An 18794-nucleotide genomic window follows, 5' to 3' on the forward strand; every position below is an offset into this window, starting at 1 on the left:
ATGTCAATCCTTTCTTTCCTGAATAGTGTATGGCTCAGAAACTTGCGGTCTGTGCTATCTAGCGGCTAATAAATCGTTCTCCATTTGCTCGTGGTAATTGCCCACCCACTAGCACCCCGTGTATTTTCTATTATTTTTTTGCTTGTGGTGCCGGTTTATAACGTAACCTCGCGTTGAGCATGCAATATATAACAGACTACTTATCCGAAAAATAACTCTAAAATAAGAAGTATACAGTATACTCAACATCCAACCTTTTGAGAAGGAATAAGAGGTTATGTATGATTAATACAAACAAACGTCAGAACTAACATTTTTTTTTTTTTTTTACAAGTTCTCTCAACTGAGAGATAAAAAAAGGAATACATAAGGTTTGGGTACTAGCCCATACAACCATTTTTACACTTATTATTACAGTTTGCTATTATTTCATATTATGATTAAATTACAATTATTTGAACATTTTATAGGTTATTTTAACATAAAATATATTATTATATTAGAAATTAATTTTTAAAGAGTCAATAAATTTAATTAAAGCATTAAAAATTATAGAGTTTTTAGAATTAACAATTTCTTCGACACTGTATGGTCCTAAGCCCAAAAAGATTTTTAAAGTCTTGATTAAAGTCTGTCTTTGATTACTAAAATTATCACAATTCCAAAAAATATGTTCTATTGATTCTTCGACTTGGCCACAGGAACAGTGAATCGTTGACAATATTAAATCTAAATAGATGTTTTCTAAGTGTTGTGTGTCCTGATCTTATTCTATTAATAATAACTATAGTTTTCCTGTTAGCTGAGATGTTAGTAAACCATGGTTTTCTTTGAAGAGAGTAAAAGTTATTGAAGTAATATCTTCCTTTTGTATTAGCAAGATCCAAGCACTATGTATTAAAGTTATTATACGTATGATCCTTCCATTTGCTTCTAAAGTCTCTTATTGGAATAGAGATTTGAGAATCAATGCCGTGTCGAATAGCATGTTTAGCTCACTGATATATATACACATATATCAGTGGTTTAGCTAATGAATCAACTATTTCGTTGCTGATTATGCCACAATGAACAGGAATAACATCTATTTTTCTCTTCTTTCTTAGCTATCGCCCTCTATCAACAGCATATGCCACTTCGTAAAGACTGCGGCCAGAATGTAAACAATAATGGCGTCGTGTTATTTGTGCACAGCACCGCGCCGAAAACTACTAATGGTGGCGCCACCTGATGTCACTGAATTTTCGCGGTGTAAAATCTCAGTATATAGAGCTTAACCAACAACGGAGTTGTAATTATCCTATTTACGCTGCTGTTTTATCATGGGTGAAATGGATTCTAGTGGTATCTAAGGGCTGTGAATCGTTAAACAACCGGAATGCCATCGCAGTCGTTTGAGCGGCAGCCATCTTGACATTGAGAGTGTGTAAAACACGGTCTTACATACAGGTCTTGCAACGAACGTGGTGGGGGATGGTCAGTTACGTCCTAAACAAAAGTACAACTTATGGCCACAAGAGCGGTGCTACGAGTTATTCATAAGCTTATTATTATTATTTGGTGGAACCCTAACATATTTTTTTGATACTCATACACAGATAACCTTACGTTGTAATGTCACTCATAGGTATGTCGGTGAATAACTGACAGCGCTGCGTAGTGGCCAGTAGTGGCAAAAAAAAATTCGACAATAACGCGGCTACCTCCACCACTCAAATTTCAGTTCGTTGCAAGACCTGTATGTAAGACCGTGGTGTAAAAGGTGTGTCCACTGTGAACGGAATCAATTTTATAAAAAAAATTTTCGTTGCTTTAGATTTAACTGTGCTTTGCCGATGCTATTTCACCCACAAAATTCTTGAGTAAGGAATTATTTCGTGACGAAACATTCGAAAAGTATTCTCTCATCTCTGAGAATTAATCCGGCGAAATTCACTTGTACGTGTGCACACTCGGTTGTGTGAGAAAAATAAAAAACATGACTATCGTTGACTCTTACCATACAAAACGGTGTGAAAACTAATTACTCAAGTACGATAGGAACCTTCCGTAGCAACTTGACCTGCTCGTACCTCATCACCAGTCGAGTTTCGGTGGTAAGTATCCAATTACTTTTTCATGCAGAAATTGATGCTTATCCAGAGTCCGATGAAAACAATATACTGTACTATTGAAAAAAATCAAAATCACCTTCATCTGACCTTGGCGGGTTCACTTACGGAAAATCTGACACTGTTATCATCTTTCCCCCTTCGAACCTTACAACTTTTGTCTAAAACAGTTTCCACTCACACTTTTGGTTTTCGAGATATTTGACTGGATTGATTAAAATGAGACACCCTGTACAACTGATAAATAGAAAATAAAAAGAAATAAATAATTTATATTCACAAAACAATACTATAAATGAAAAATAATCACAACTATTTCCTGGGAGAGGAAGCTTGAAGAGTACTTTGGCACATACAGTTTCTGAAGAAGAACAAAAAGGTGATCTGAATACGACGAAAATTCTTGAGCGAACTGACGATTTCGACGAGGTGATGAATACAAAAAATTATATATCTCGGTGTCCCGGTCGTTGATGCATTGAAATAGAGCTTAAATTAAAGCTCTTCAAACCCACATTGTAAATAAAAGTTCTCGAATTTCACAGTTAATCGTGACAGGGGAGAAATATGTCATAATATTTTCGCCGTATAGGCCAAAGGCTTTTCTTCGCGGTAAAGGGACCCGGACGTGAAGTCAGCATATCAATTGTCAGCAAATCAACAATAAAATGGAGTTCTCTCCGCATGCAGCCGAGTTCTACAGTTCCTGATACATTTTAGTAATAGTTCTGTCGATTTGAGTAAAAAAAAGTGAATCGAAAAAATGATCTGCCAACTTCCCGTAGCAGATCAATTTACAGCAAATGAAAAATACAACGGAGTTCTCTTCGCATGCCACCGAGTTCTATAGTTCCTGATACATTTTAGTGACAGTTCTGGCGAAATTGCCCGAAAAAAGTAAATCGAAAAAATGGTCTGCCAACTTCCATAGCGATTATAATGTATTGCGCTCCGTAAAACCATGGTTAAGATGGAAGATTAGATAAAAATTAGAAGCGAAATGGCCACCGACAGGTGAATCATGAAAGCTAGTCAAAATCTCGGCTTTTCTCTAGAAACCAGAAGCTGCCAACGTACGGACTTGGAGTTAGGTGATTCCCATTTCCTATAAAGCAACTGATCGAGGAGAAACAAGGAGTCCCACTGCGCCCAGTAAATTTTCAAAGACTGACTCATAAAAGATACTTCTTCCCACTGAGGCCTGACTCCTGTGGATTTCCAATTCCGAACTAGGAGGAGATCTGAATCTTTCTCCTGGGCGATGATCCAGTCTTCTTTATTTTCAACGAGAGAAATTTGACGAGCGTTAAGCGAGGGATCTTGCTGTTTATTTAAACGAGAGCACTGTTTGCAATCGTCCCCGCACGGACGACGAGAAAGTGCATCAGCATTACCATGCAGAACTCCGGGACGGTGTTTAAGTTCGAAGTCATATTGACCTAACCTCTCCAACCATCGAGCTACTTGGCCTTCAGGTGATTTGAACGAAAAAAGCCAAGTTAAGGAAGCATTGTCTGTCCGAATCAAAAATTTCCTTCCATAAAGATAATGATGGAAATGGTAAATAGATTTTACCATCGCTAATAATTCCCTACGGGTAACACAATAATTGCGTTCCGGTTTAGATAAGACCAGACTGAAATAACTAATAACGCGCTCTTGGTTATCCTGAATTTGAGACAAAACCCCACCTATACCACAGAGAGAAGCGTCAGAATCTACGATGAATTGAGAATCGGTGATGGGATAAGCTAATATCGGCGACGAAGTTAATAATTTTTTAAGGAGAACATAGGCTCCTTCGCATTCGGAAGTCCAATCAAAAACAACTTTAATTCCTGTAAGAGCATGGAGGGGTCTCGCTATAGAAGCAAAGCCCTTAACGAAACGTCTGGTAATAAGTACAAAGTCCTAAGAAACTTTGAACCTTTGCTTTTGAATCGGGACGAGGCCAATTCAAGACCTTTTCTATTTTAGAATAATCTGTCTTAACACCTTTCACTGAAATGACGTGTCTGAGAAAACTTACTTCCCTTTTGAATAAAAGACATTTTTTGGGAATCATTTTTAGACCAGCTTGGAATAAACGTATAAAAACCTGCTTAAGATTTTCCAATTCTTCATCAAAAGTCTTACCGAACACAATGATGTCATCGAGATAAACTAAACAAATCTTGCCAGTGAGACCTTGAAGGGCGAATTTCATCGCTCTTTCGAAGGTAGCTGGTGCATTACAAAGGCCAAAAGGCATAACTTTAAATTGCCAAAGTCCACCTAACCCTGTGACAAAAGCTGTTTTCGCGTTTTCTAACAGATTCATTTCGCCTTGCCAATAACCGCTCTGTAAATCAATCGTAGAGAACCAACGGGCACCAGATATTAAATCAAGGGTATCTCCTATCTGAGGAAGCGGATATGCATCTTTCTTGGTGACCTCGTTCAACTTCCTATAATCTATACAAAACCTCTTGGAACCATCTTTTTTATTGACTAAGACAATGGGAGAAGCCCACGGACTAGAAGACGGCTCAAAAACATCTGCTGTTCTCATATCTTCTACTAATTTTTCAACTTCCCTGCGACCGTTTGAAGGAAGCCGTCTAGCTGCCTGTTTAATCGGAGCGTTATTCTCTACATCTATCGAATGCTTAACTATGGTACATCTCCCGATGTCGGCAGAGTCTTTAGCGAAAGTCTCTTTAAAATCGTTAAAAAGGCAAACGAGACTGTTAGTCTGAGCGATATCTAAATCTTCAGAAGACCTAGTAAAGAGTTCCGTGCGATAAGAAGGAACGACTAAAGAGTCCGACACATGTTCTAAAACGCGCAAAGACGAGAGGGTTTCTGTTGAGAAGAGTTAATATACCTAGACGTTTCGAGGTTGATTTTACGGTAACCAGAACAGATAGTCGAATCCCCGGTAGAAATGACGCAGTTGTGAGCGGAAAGAAAATCTACGCATAAAATGCCTTCATCTTCTATATCAGCTACTAGAACTTCATGTGGGGATTGAACACAATCCGCTACTGTTACCTGCACGACCATCTTACCTACGACAGGGGTAGTTGCTCCGGTAGCAGTGCGAATAGACACAGAAGGATTAATTGAAGCAAGAGACGAAATCATATCAGGACGAACAACGGAAATTTTGGCTCCGGTATCTATCACCCACAAACAACCTAGTCCGTTAACGGAACCTTTAGTATGTAGGCCGGTACGACGCAGGCCTCTTACCACGAACTGTGAAACAATAGGGCTAAGGAACTTGGAAGAAACCGATGATATCCGCCCTTTCGAAACATCGGTAGCTAGTTTTCCGAATTCTGAGGAACAGAAGGTTGCGCTGCCCAAACCTGATTAGAGGGTGCTCTCTTGGAGGCATTATTGCACCACGAACCTTCAGCAGTCTTCAACTGACGGTCGAGTTTGAAACAATTCTTCGCGTTATGTCCTCTTACGCCGCAAAACTGGCACTCTGAAACAGGCCGATTGGAGTTTGATCTATTGTAACGAGAGAAACCACTATTTTTCTTTCCTGGAAAAGAATCTGAGCTAGGCTGATTGACTGAAGGACGGGACGAAGAATTTTCCGAAGGTTCAGCTTGGTTTAATCGATGAAGTTGACGCGAACCTAAATCAGCCTCGTTTATGGCTTCTAATTCTAAGGCCTTAATAATTGCTTCATGTAAAGAAGTCGGAGCTGCGAGCCTCAGATGATACCGAAGCTCCGGATTCCGAATCGCATTAATGAATTTTGCCCGAGCTATCTAATCTCTAGCTTTTTCTGCACAATGGGTAAGGGAGTGTCAAGCGAGACGTTCTATATCATTTCCGAGAGAGGCTAAATCTTCTTTGGCCCTTGACGTCTATTTTCAAACTGAGTGAAATAAAGTTTGGAAAGATGTTCTTCGCCAAACCGAAGTTTAAGAGCCGCACAAATGCTGTCGAAATTTTCAGAATCCGAATCTGAAAGCGACCCAGGAACTACCAAGGCCGGACCGGACAGAGGCTGTCAAATTAGCTGCTTTCTGGGACGGACTCCAACCATTAACTTTACTTATCACGTTGAGTTGACGTTCGTATAGACTCCAAGCAGACGAACCGTCATACGAACCGGGCTTCAAATTCGATTGTTTCGAGGGCAACTCTACAATACTCGCGGCAGATACAGAGACCTGATTGGGTCCGAACGAGCTCTGAGTCTGCGGAGAGAGAACATTGACAGTTCCGCGCGATTTTAAAAAGGCCAAGAACTCTGACTGAATATCCACGCTAGCATGAGACGACGCGACAGGAGGCTCAACTACTTCTGAAATATCACGCGATGGAACATCGTGGCATTGCGGAAAAGAGCTAACCTGAGCTTGTTGCGAGACATGAGCAGGTGGAAAATTTTTAGCAACAGGGGGAATTTCGCCTCCCCCATAAATGGCGTCAGACCTTCATTGATCCGGAATTGAATGAATGGAGGTCCTCCTTGCTGGGACCGGGACTGAAGGAAGAGAAGTCCTTCTACTTGGGGACGGAACTGGGCGTATTGGGAATTCCTGCGGCCGCTCCTGAAGCTTCTGCACACCTTGCAGGATCCCGATCAGCGCGTGGGATACGATTTCCTGTTGTTGACGTTGTTGCGAGAGGAGTTCGTGCAGAAGATTCTGCTGTTCTTGTTGCTGCAGTAGTTGCTATTGTTGTTGCTGTTGTTGGTGTTGTTGTTGGTATTGTTGGTGTTGTTGCTGCTGTATCTGTCGCATCAGTAAATCTTGATTTCCTTGGATGAGCTCTGCCAAGAGAGCTAGTTGGGGCTGGGGCTGAACCTCAGCTTCCAAATGAGGAGAAACGGGAACAAACACCGGTTCAAGGGAGCGTTGACACGACGAAACGCGTCCGGCAGCTCGTCGCTTCGCTCGTGATACTCTCGGAGATCTTTGCATTTTTTTTTTGTGTTCTTTTTATCACTCAAAATCCACTCGAAACTCTGCCGAGACACAGAAGGATCCCACTTCTGACACCAGTGTTACAACGTGGAAAATTAAGAAAGGAAAAGGATTTATTTTGTGACGCAGTAACCTTATTCTTTTGGAAGACATAAGAGGTTTATAAACGTCTTTTATCTATGATGACTACTAGATCATTTAAAAGGGGGCAAAACGGGTGATTTCACCCTTTGTAACAATATGATATCTTCAGGTATGTTTTTACGGGAGTTCTGAGGAGTTCCAGGAAAGTTCTGGCGCGCCCGAGGCTTTTCAGGAATAGTTCTGTCAAAATGAATTTCTTAAACAATCTTTACAACACTCTTACAGCATCGCACTCAAAAAAACCGTGATATGCCAGCTCGAAGTATTTTTATAACGGGAGTTCTCATAAGCTCTCTCGAGCTGGCATATCACTGTTTTTTGGAGTGCGATGCTGTAAGAGCGTTATAAAAATTGTTTCAAAGATCGATTTCGACAGAACTATTTCTGAGAAGCTTCGGGCGTGCCAGAACTTTCCTGGAACTTATGAGAACTCCCGTTAAAAAAATACTTCGAGCTGGCATATCACGGTTTTTTGGAGTGCGATGCTATAAGAGCGTTGTGAAAATTGTTTCAAAGATCGATTTCGATAGAACTATTTCTGAAAAACCTCGGGTGTGCCAGAACTTTCCTGGAACTCCTCAGAACTCCCGTAAAAAAATACCTGAAGATATCATATCATGGTTTTACGGAGCGCAATACATTATAATCGCTATGGAAGTTGGCAGATAACTTTTTCGATTTACGTTTTTCGGGAAATTTCGCCAGAACTATTACTAAAATGTATCAGGAACTATAGAACTCGGTTGCATGCGAAGAGAACTCCGTTGTATTTTTCATTTGCTGACAATTGATATGCTGACCTCACGTACATTAAAGGGACTGCGTTGGCTCACGCGTGCATTTTTATTTTTTTTTAATACTAGGTGCGAGACTCTAGTCGAGTCTCTTGATATAGGTTAACACACCGGAATTTCTCCGTTGTTTAGTTCGATTCTTGGATTTGGATTCATGAGATTCACTTATTGAACATGCAAGAAAAAATGCGACAAAATACTGTAAGTGCTATTGTTATTCGTGCAGATATCTTCGCGTCAATATATTTTCTATGTAATTTGGTTTTTATTTGGTTACATATTTCGATTTACATGTTGTATTTACAACTTGCTCGTTCTTAATACATAATTACACCAGGTAGCCGTAAACTGCGATGCCACATAATCCTAATAATATTATTAATTGAGGAACTGATTGCACCGCGGCAGAACCGAACTGGAACAGCGTGAAACCTAGAACAGATTTGAAGCATGCGTTTTTGAATGAGAAAAATTTCTAACACCAGCATTATTCAAACATTGTGAATTCTAATTTTCAGTAATTACTCTTGTCGTTCGGGTCCCGAATTCCACATTGGCGATATCCAAGAGCCTTGCGTCTCTTTGTCGGAACGAAACCTGGTATCGCTAGACTTGGTGCCGCCAGTTTTCCAGTCGACATGAGCTTGCTGAAATCCAGGTCAAGTTGATTGGAAATCGGTCCTGAAGAAAAAATCCATTTAGTTGCGGTACAGTTTTTGCGAAAAACTTGACGCGAGAATCCTTTTACCCTTGAAGTGCATCAGAAATTGGATGCATCCTCCGCTGTGTAGGGTTTTAGTCTTCCTGCTGTCCACCGAAAGCATCCATTCCGGAATCCCCATAACTTCCCTTACATCTTCTATGAACTGCGCTCTGAGAGTATAAAAAAAATCATCGTTCGATACATGGCACTTAATTAAAACCCCAAATGGGAGCCAATTAGCCATTTTCGAATCACATATACTCACACAACGAATCTCGGCGGTTTCCTTATGTTGACGTACTTGATGATGTCGTTGTCGGGCTCGATATTCGCACAGGCGAATCTGTCGCTGCCGAAGTTTTTGTCCATTATTACGATTGACCTTCCCATCGCGGTTACGACGCCTTCTAGGGGGAAATTCGGGTCCGTGAAAACCTGACGGTCTAGGCCGATGTCGATGGGTCCTATCCTCGCTGAAATGTCTCCAACGTGGCAGCGCAGCGGTAAATCATGCCCGCACTCTTGTCTGTAGAGGTCTTCCTGTAATTGATTTAAAATCTCAAATTGAGACAATGATCTAGATTCGGTACGATAATTAGTTACAGTTCACTGACTTACATTCAACGGATCTGCGAGCTGCGTGAAGTAAGGATTCCATACGTAACCGCCAGCTACGCATCTCGTTGCTGGTACTTTGACAGTCGCATCGACGCCTACAGGGTTCACGAATATTGCCCAGTTGTGATTTCTTGTCTGAATTGAAGAATAAATATTAGCAATTGGCAAAAATTTCCTTGGGATGGTTGATGTGTTTGTGATCTTTATCGTGCAGGGTGATAGGTAGTAGACTCACCACGTTACGATCATGTTTCCCAGGATGACGAAGATTAACTTCTATAATCGTTTCGCTTTTACTGTTATCTCTGTACACCAGCTGGCTCTGCAGAAATTAAAATTCAACATGATCATTGTCTGATAAGATGATTATTATTCGTTGTTCGATAATTCGATTTGGTTTGTCGAACATTGGTCATGTATAATGACGATTTAGAGGATGAATTCCTACCATTCTGATATATCCGTAGGCGAACCCCTGCGGATGGTGGAATGAGGCGATAGCTCTCAATTCTCTGGCTTCGGAAGGCGAATATCCTCTTTCGATTGTGGAGCAGGCCCATCTGCAATTTGAGATCGAACAATGAAAGACACTCTGGCGTTGAGAGTTATAACTCTGAGAAATTATCTTTCCGTCGAGAACGTCTCCTTGTTTTTGAAAATTGTTATGACAATTACCTAAAGTTATTTTCCTTTTTGTGTATAACGATGCTTCGTCCCAAGATGCTATCGGGTCCGAATAGCGGAAGCAATGAATCGTTGTAGACAGCGTTGTACCTCTTTCGATTATCTAACGTGCCAAATTTTCCACTCAAATCGCCCATCTCGTACTGATCTGCAGTTCCTTCGGCAGGCGGAGGCAGTTGGCTGGCGTTAATTTTTAGAGGATTCCACTGACCGTACAGCGTAGTAGCTTCACAGGGAAATTCCAAGTCGATTTCCACCGGTGTCTGTCGAGAAAGAGAGTTTGGTTTCGGAAGATGAAGCTGGAGAAATTGCAATATCATAAACGAGTCAATTTCCTTTTCACTTTTACCATGTGAATGTGGTACTCGCTCATCTGGCCGGCCAGTCCTTCTAGGCTGACCTCAACGTCAGTTACATCGTATTCCGTTTGCTGTATAAATTCTAACTTTCCTTTCGCTGGTGTTACTTCATTGTTACCAAACCAGTCTTTGACTACAGCTTTTCGTCTGTAGACCGCGCTGATTCTAGTAATAGTACAAAAAGGACAAGTTCGATAGTGTACTTTGACTTACTAAGTACGGGAATGCAATTTTGAATACTCACATCGAACAAGCCAATCTTTCTCCCCGAGCAACAGGTCCGTGATCGTCGTAAATCACCAAACTCTTTCCCAGAATGCTCGGCGATCCCGTCAGAGGTAGCATTGGATCGGTAAATAATTTTCGAGTAAATTTTGGTCCGAACTTCTTTCGTCCAGCAATTTGAAGCGTATCGTGTCGCGACATGTCGCCCAGACGACAGAGCGTTACTTGGCTCCCTGAACACCATTCCGGATGGTCGGGGTCCCAATAAACCTAGAAGCGGTAAGGGAAATCGGTTAGCCTAACGAGTGTTCTTCTTTTACTTGTGTTTATGTAAATAATCTTCACAGCAGTATTAAACCTCTTGTCTCAATTCAGTGTGTGAATTCAATAGTAATTGGAACGTACCTTGTGCGGATTGTAAGGACTGCCTGCGCTCAAACATCGCGCTGTCCAGTTGTAGTAATCTTTTCCCGGAGGATGTTCGTGCACCATCCATCTGTAAGATTTGTGAAATAACTGGATAATTTTCGGTTCATATTTCTCGTTGGAAGAAAAAAAATTGGAAAATTCAAAAATGAATCGTCACCTGTGACCGGCTGAATTGTTGAGCGAACTACCGTCCGCGTGTACCAAATTTTCAACTATTACCGTCGTGTCCATTAGAGAGTCGTGCTTCGGTTGTCGGAATATTATCCTCCCAACGATCGGATATCTAAATACAACTTCGGCGGTGAAAATTTGAACCTGTCCAGCGTTTTTGGGCAGGTGATGCATCAGGTTGCCGCATACCCACGGAAATACTCCGGTATTGTCCGTTTCGTTGTACCTATGCATTGATTCCTCAAACAGTTTAGTGGGTTCAAAAAACAAAAAACAGAGAAAAAAAATTCCAGTTTCTTTGTGTTTCTTATACTACTAATCAATTCACTCACTTGTGGAGGACCAGCGATCTGTGCACGACACTGTACATCCCAGACAGAGGTAGATATGTGTCCCAGTAAACTCCGCTCAATTCGGCGCTATTAGCGACAATGTTGTGGTAAGAGCCTTCTTTTCGTCCTTGAAGTTTACCAGAAATATCACCAACTGCATACTGATCTTGGGTTCCCAATCCTACGGTTTTGCAATTTTTAATTAGATATAGAACGTTTGGTTGAGTTTTGCTTGTATAAACACGTAGATAGTCAATAGTTCTTTTTGTGGCAAGTGCGCATAAAATATGCATTTCTTGACGAGTGCGCAAGGTGGTGACAGACGGGGAAAACCGGGAAAACCGGGAAAAATGAGAATAGTCAGGGAACTTCGTCTTTCGGGAAACGTCAGGAAATTATGATGGACCATAGGAACAAACGTACTTTTCTTACAAATCGTTTTCAAACTTGAGTTACGCTTCGTAAATTTAGTCAAGCTAACTTTCGGAAATGGTATTGTTCAATACTTAATTATTTGTGTGAAACGAAGTAGTACTATTTGTTTTTGAGATCCAAATTTATATATTCAAGGTGCACAACTTCTGGAGCTTTCGGTCATAAAAGTTGTGTAATCGTAATCTTCGTGGGGAAATGTCAGGGAATTTCCCATGAACAAAATTGTCGCCACCCTGATGCGAAACTCCTACGGGACAAGAATTTCCTATCTGCGCACATGCCACAAATCATATTTTCGGTGTTGCCTCCTGTCGAAACGGAGAATGTTATGTAGATTTTATAAGCACTAGTGCTTGTAAAAACTACGAAGTAGTCGAGTTGTTGACGGAGGTAGCGCAGAAAGTATATTTTTAGATTTTTACCTGCCGGTGGTGTGTTGGCGTTGTGAATTTTCAACGGGTCGAACACGCTGTCCGTTGACAGACAGGGGTTTTCACCTCTGACAAGATTTCCGACCGGCTGTTGCGGTAAGTTGTGTATTTTGTATGAGGCTATCTTAGTTGCGTATCTCAGCCTCGTTGCTAGATCGTTAACCGGTGACAAGGATACGTTCACCCATGTCGGATTGAAAGGAGATTCCTGGACTAACGTCACCTGACCTTTGATACCGTTCGAGTTTATCAAGGCTCTAGAAAATTTGATTGTTGCAGAACATAAGGATATCACAAAACACGACATAAAGATGTGGGAATAATTGCGGCGTAATCATAGGAATGGGCACAACTCACTTGGCGGTGATTTGTCTGCGATGTCTGATCTTGGCACACGCCAAAAACGAATCGTCGTGTGTCGGGTGAAATATCACGACGTACAGGAGTCGGTGAGGCCCCAGTAAATCGGTAGGCAATAGAGCCAGCTCGGGGTCTCGATAAGCAGTTTTCAATTTCTTCTGGTAATCCGTGGCCACCTTAACTTTTCCCAAACGGGAATCAACGTCTCCGATAGATTTTCCAGGTTCAGAATTTTTCGGGTCAAACACAGTCTGCAGAATATTACAGTTGTCGACTCCGTTATCTATATCATTGAACGTAACGGGAAGAAAGACATTAGAATTGAAAATTTGGCGGATCGATTTGATCGACGTTATTATACCTATAGCCGCTGATTTGAAGTACGACTCAAATTTACCTTTCTCAGAATCGAATATGTCGGTGACGTATATCTTCCATTGATGTTCGGTGAAGTCTTGAGGCACTGTTTTGTGCTTGGAAACGTGATGAAGGTCCGTGTAAATTATCGTATCGGTCGAATTGTCCCCGGGATGACCGCCCAGCCATCTGAACCATATGCTGCCGGCGACTGGCCCGAGGAAACGAGCTTCGGCCAATTTTTCTTCGTTTCTATCCGATACCTGTAAACGAAGAAATTTCATCGTCGGTCAATAGTTCATATCCTTCGCCCTCGAATCAGGCCTAACTTATACTTACCGTTATGGAAGCGCAAATCACTCTCGAGCTTAATATGTCTTGCAAAAGTAAACCCTTGCCCCATAGACCCTTTATCCCGGTCAAACTCAGCTCTGGTACTTCTATCACCGCCGTCTCGTTTCCCGGCATATCCAGCGGTCCGAGGATCTCCGTCAGGTCGACGACCCTGGAGGATGATGTCGATATTCGAAAAGAGAAGCAATTAGAACTCGCGGGAATTCACGATTTGTTTATCGCAAGTTTCGTTCCGATGCTCTGTTTGTACTATCCTATGTCAATTTTGCGTTATATCATGGTGTGTATTTTTTTTTCTCTTTACGTTTCTCCCATGTGTCGTGGATCGCATCTTCCATCGACCAGCGTGTAATCCACCGGGAATCTTGTCACAGACCAGAGCCATTGTTGATCCGGGTATTGGAGGGTTGTTTGAAGGGCCAGACGTATTCTAACCGCGTTTTTAGCCGCTGGTTCGAACCGGATCTCACCGTGAAGACCTCCCGACGATACGTAGGCTGCCAATCTCAAACCATTCACTGTTGTCGCTGTGAAGTATTTTAAGAAAAATCAAATAAAGGGGTCGAGAAAATCATTTTCCTCTTTTTTATAACTCGATAATTTATTGTAATTACCGTTAGAATATAGCGTAATTGGCTTTGATTGATTTGCTTCGACTATAGTCTACGAGATTTCAATTCACTTTGACAAAATTTATTGTCCTGAAGTGATTTTCCGTGGGTCTATGTGAGCCATTCCACATTAACTCGGTAAACGGTTGACCATTACATTTTTTAATTGCATCAAGGATTTTTCTAATATTGGTATAACCGTGAAAATCTTCAAATAATGTGTTAAAATTTTTTCAATCACACCTTATGCATTTTTAAACCCATTTCAAAGATACTCGAATTGATTGTTATGAACTAAGGCAAAATATCCGGTCATCGCCATAAAATATGTTCACGTTAGGTTCAGAGTGGAAGGACGTTCGTTTCAATTTTTTTTCATTCCTGTTTATTTTTCTAATCGTTTTTTCTATTTTCATACTTGTTCAAAATCCATGGTGAAATTTTGAAAAAAATTGTAAGTGTATTAGGACTAGAATAAAACATTTTAAAAATGGAAAGAACATCCAAATAATGGAAAACATTATAACATAAATAGCAAAAAAGCGTCTTGTTACTTTAAACCTTGCGTGAAAATGTTTCACCTATTTGAAAATCGGAATGTTTTGTTTCTTGGTTAATAAAAGTTAATTTAAGTGTCTTTGAGATGGACTTAAATATTTATATTATAGGGTAAACGCGGGTGATTAAAAAAAATTTGAAATAATGTTTGCAAGGTTTTTAAGAATCCCATTATCACGTGAAAAATCCTTCGTAAAATTAATATGATAGAAAACAAAGAGTAAGGATAGACGACCTGATAACGAGATATTGGGGTGATCAATTAATTGGTGAACCTCCTTTTAACTGTCAAAGAACACATAAAGGAAATATTGACCTAGTTTATAATAAACAGACCGTCTACCCTCACGGAAAAAAACCCCAACTTATAGATGATGCTAAATTCCTATAGAAAAAGAAATTGTCGATATGAATTTAAACCCAAATTGAGGTTTTTTTTCCATGAGGGTGTGTATTACGATAAAACTAACAATAAGACGATATACTTTGATCGTTATGTTGATAGCGTGCCTTCAGATAAAAAGTTGATACCGTTCTGTGACGAAATCAATCTGACACAATCATCGAAGTAGTTAATAGTGTGAAATATGTGGGACTACCAAGAGAATCTGACACGCTACTTTAATAATCTGAGAGATAATCTTTAAAAAAATCTGTCAGTGATTTGAGTCAAGGCTTTCTTTGTGTCCGTTTTGAGTCATGTAATATCAATCTGTGGAGGAACTTGCGAGAAATTTATAATACCACTTGAGATTCTAAACGAAAGAATCATCAAAACTATATTAACGAAACCAACACATACGGAAAGGGTCCTCATATATACAAGGTTCTAGTTACCTTCAATATCAGGCAGGCTTATTACTTGAGCGCCATGAAATATATAGATAATCGCCGAAAGGCTAATTAAATTCAAAATACATAACAAAGATGCGTGAAAGAGTTATGAGTTTATGGTTGGAGTGCCTATTGTTAAGACTACGTTAGGTAGAACCAACATTGAGTTCCTGGGTCCTACAATTTTCAATAAAATGAAAATCATATTCAGACATGTCTTCCACATAGAGGTACATCTACTGCCTGTATGTACCCTTGGTACATGATTGTTTACAATAAGGGGGAATAAACATCTTTGACATCATAGTTCGGAGATAATTACGGTTACTATGCTTGTGAGATTGACATCTGGCTCAATATAAAAAAAATTTAATTTGATTTTACACTTTTGGTGTGCAATTGTAAATTTGTTAATTTATTTTAACTTATGTTACTATGAAATTTTATCTTATTTACAGTGTTACGAAAATATGTTTCATACCTGTTTGTATACTTATTTGAAACCAAGGGTCCATGTGCAAATCGCGCGTACAAATTAATTATTGCTTAACTATAATCTTGCCGCGACGATAGTTTCGCCTGGGTACCACGATACTTTGAAAAGCGTTACATCTTACATGTTTTTCTGTTGCATTATTGAGTCGTAACATAATGGACGTTCAATAATAATACATTATTTTATATATATTAAAAAAATGCCTACTGAGTTGGCGTCAAATGCCTGATGTATTTTGAAATAAGCGCTGACACATTGCGGTGACTTCAATGATTATACAAGACATGTCGCCTGCCTGCGTAATACAGATTCTGATTCACAATTATACATCCATAGACAGAAATTGTAAAAGGCAAAACTTTCCTTTAACATTATTGAATAACTTTATTAATTTGAGCCTACAATGTTTCATAAACTTGTATTTGTCACGTCGATTTTCACGTATTTCTAGTCCCTATTTACACGCGACTTTCTACCGAACTGGATACTTATCACTGTACTGCACACATTCACACATTATTCTTATAAGGTCAAAAAGACCGCGCGAGTTGCAGGATGCGTTTCGTATGTTATAGAAAGTACATGAAAATACGTAATAAAATTCCGTGTAATATAATGAAACTCACCGTGAACGATTAAAACGATGAACCACCACATTATCATTCAACAACGAGAATCGAACGATGGACGCGGATTAAACTTTTCCATTACATGTGTAAAGAACAATCTCAAAGTTTTCCGAAATATTCTTATTATTGTCCACGAGTACACAATTGTTGTTCTCTAGATGTTCTCTTTGCTTCCAAAGGCCAACAACGATTTCAAGATTATACTACAACCTGTATCCGCATTCGTTAACTGTGTATAATAAATCCACGCGGTGAATAGAACGTTGCACTTTCGCCTCGAAGTGATTGCTGGGTACCAGCTCTTGACTTTCGCCCCCCCCCCCCCCCCCCCCTTCCCGCCGTTATGGTGGGGGGCGATGACGTGGGTATCTAGGACCTCGACTCATGGTGCTTCGCCTCGGTATTTATCGTATATTGCAATCGAAATCTCAGCCACTTTTTGTGCGTTGGAGTTTATTGTTCAGGGTGATCGATGCACCTTTTCCAAAACATGGATGTCGATCGAATCTTCAACGAAAATTCTGATAAACTGGTACAAATTGGCGAATTTCAGATGATTTTAAGGGAATTTAAATACTGATCAAATTTTTACGACTCTTAAAAGATTTGCGACAATTCAGATAGATTATATGTATAGAAGATGAAATTAGTCGAAAATTCCGGTCAGGAGAAGAAGTTTAATTATTTGGAAAACGTAAACATATATGTATAGGTTGAGATTAAGATTGAACGTTTTAAAAATTTTTTTTTTAACCAACGAATTTTCTTGTCACGATCACTTTGTTTGTACGCGTCTTTATACAATCGATCAATTCATCGTTCGTTCACGTTGATATCTAAGTTTTAGGATTTTTTACTCTTGAGGGAAAGAATACAAAAAAGTTTGTGGGGAATTTCTGGATTTTCAATGCCGTCATGTAGTACACGCGTCATCGCCATGCTGCATCACTTTGATCACTTTGTAGCTATTCGTATGCAACTTGTGACGCATTCGTGATCACCCGGTTGCGGTTGAATGGGCGATCTAATTCGATTGATATATGACCGGTGGAAATTATTTATACAACTTGATTGACACCGTTGACGGTAAGTAAAACGAGAGATAAAATGTAGCAACGGTTCCCTGATTCATATTTAATTGTAAACGGGAGTACAAAATACCTTTTTGCTTACTCTTCCTCTTATATTACCATTATTTTTTTTTCTGTATATTAAATATTCAGTCGTACTTCGATTGTAAATATGTATGTCTCATCGGGGAGAAGGCAGTATATAAATTATACAAATAGATTCAATTGGTTTGAAATCAATTCAATTATAGACTTATACATATGTATATCGGAGAAGCTGAGATTATATTCAAATCAATCAATACGCTGTGTATAAAGGCCTGTTCGAATTGGAAAAGTACTAATCGTTGTACTTATAATATTGATTTTCTCTCGTTATTTTAAAGAAGAATTGAAATTCAATGGGAAAAAAGGATTATCCCTCTCATGCATAGTGGTATACTTACCACCTCCTTATCCTCACTATTTCTTTTTTTCTACCCGTCCAATTATTATGAAAATGGGTATGCGAGGGTTTTTGAGGTCGCTGATCACCAATTCACGATCAGATTTCCGGAATTTAAGATTTACGCGGACAAAAATTCGAAAAAAGCCTTAGTATTAGCTAAAAATGGATGTATCTGGGTTTTCGAGGTCGCTGATCACGATTTTATCATTATATTTCTGAACTCGAAAGTACAACCCAAACTGGCGTTGAAAAATTTAAATATCGTTGGATTTAGCCGGAGCACCGTGGACCTCTTGCAAGTTGACTATCAGACAGGAATACAAACGAATTTGGTCGATTATTATATATTTTGTTGAGAGACCTCCCCTGTGTACAAGGTTAAAGTGATTCGATGGAATAATCTTTTGTTTCCGAGAAAAACAGCCGACAAATCTTACGATTCTTCAGTCACCGAGCGCAGTCTAGTGCGTAAATTATTGATTCACTTTCATTTGCTTTGCAAAATAATTACAAAATATTCATTATTCCTGACTCAACCATAATGTTAACTTTTTTGACCCGAAAAGCGGGACGACAGTAACATATTATACCCTAGAGATCATATTGCACTTTATTTATTTCCCTTACCTTATTCCTTTGTTACATAATGTACTATTTTCACGCTTACAAATAGTTGTTGACGAATTTTGGGATCACCAACCTCAAAA

At 39.7% G+C, this 18794-nt stretch overlaps 2 protein-coding genes across 3 annotated transcripts in view; both read right to left on the reverse strand.

The window, feature by feature from the left end:
• Positions 1-8233: 8233 nt before the first annotated feature.
• On the reverse strand, positions 8234-16871 carry LOC124301932 (uncharacterized). 2 transcript variants are annotated; one of them, XM_046757569.1, is made up of 19 exons: positions 16567-16866; positions 13746-13968; positions 13427-13592; positions 13128-13350; positions 12728-13013; positions 12362-12627; positions 11505-11685; positions 11159-11398; positions 10978-11068; positions 10592-10842; positions 10338-10512; positions 9980-10251; positions 9753-9864; positions 9540-9626; positions 9305-9439; positions 8952-9226; positions 8732-8856; positions 8509-8664; positions 8234-8415 (listed from the first exon to the last, which is right to left on the reverse strand). In XM_046757569.1, the coding sequence occupies exons 1-19, from the start codon at positions 16601-16603 to the stop codon at positions 8312-8314; spliced, it is 3405 nt and encodes a 1134-aa protein (XP_046613525.1). In that variant the 5' UTR covers positions 16604-16866; the 3' UTR covers positions 8234-8311. The 2 variants fall into 2 exon arrangements, with proteins under 2 accessions (XP_046613525.1, XP_046613526.1); XM_046757570.1 differs by lacking the exon at positions 8234-8415 and having other exon boundaries at positions 8523-8664; positions 8732-8812; positions 16567-16871.
• The window catches only part of LOC124301950 (octopamine receptor beta-1R-like), a 59509-nt gene continuing 54614 nt past the window's right edge, over positions 13900-18794 (reverse strand). The window contains exon 5 of the transcript XR_006907590.1: positions 13900-13968. The gene's annotated coding sequence lies outside the window, so the exon portion shown is untranslated. The remainder of the gene's footprint in view (positions 13969-18794) is intronic.

The sequence above is a fragment of the Neodiprion virginianus genome, chromosome 4 (assembly GCF_021901495.1).
Source record: "Neodiprion virginianus isolate iyNeoVirg1 chromosome 4, iyNeoVirg1.1, whole genome shotgun sequence".
Lineage (NCBI taxonomy): Eukaryota > Metazoa > Arthropoda > Insecta > Hymenoptera > Diprionidae > Neodiprion > Neodiprion virginianus.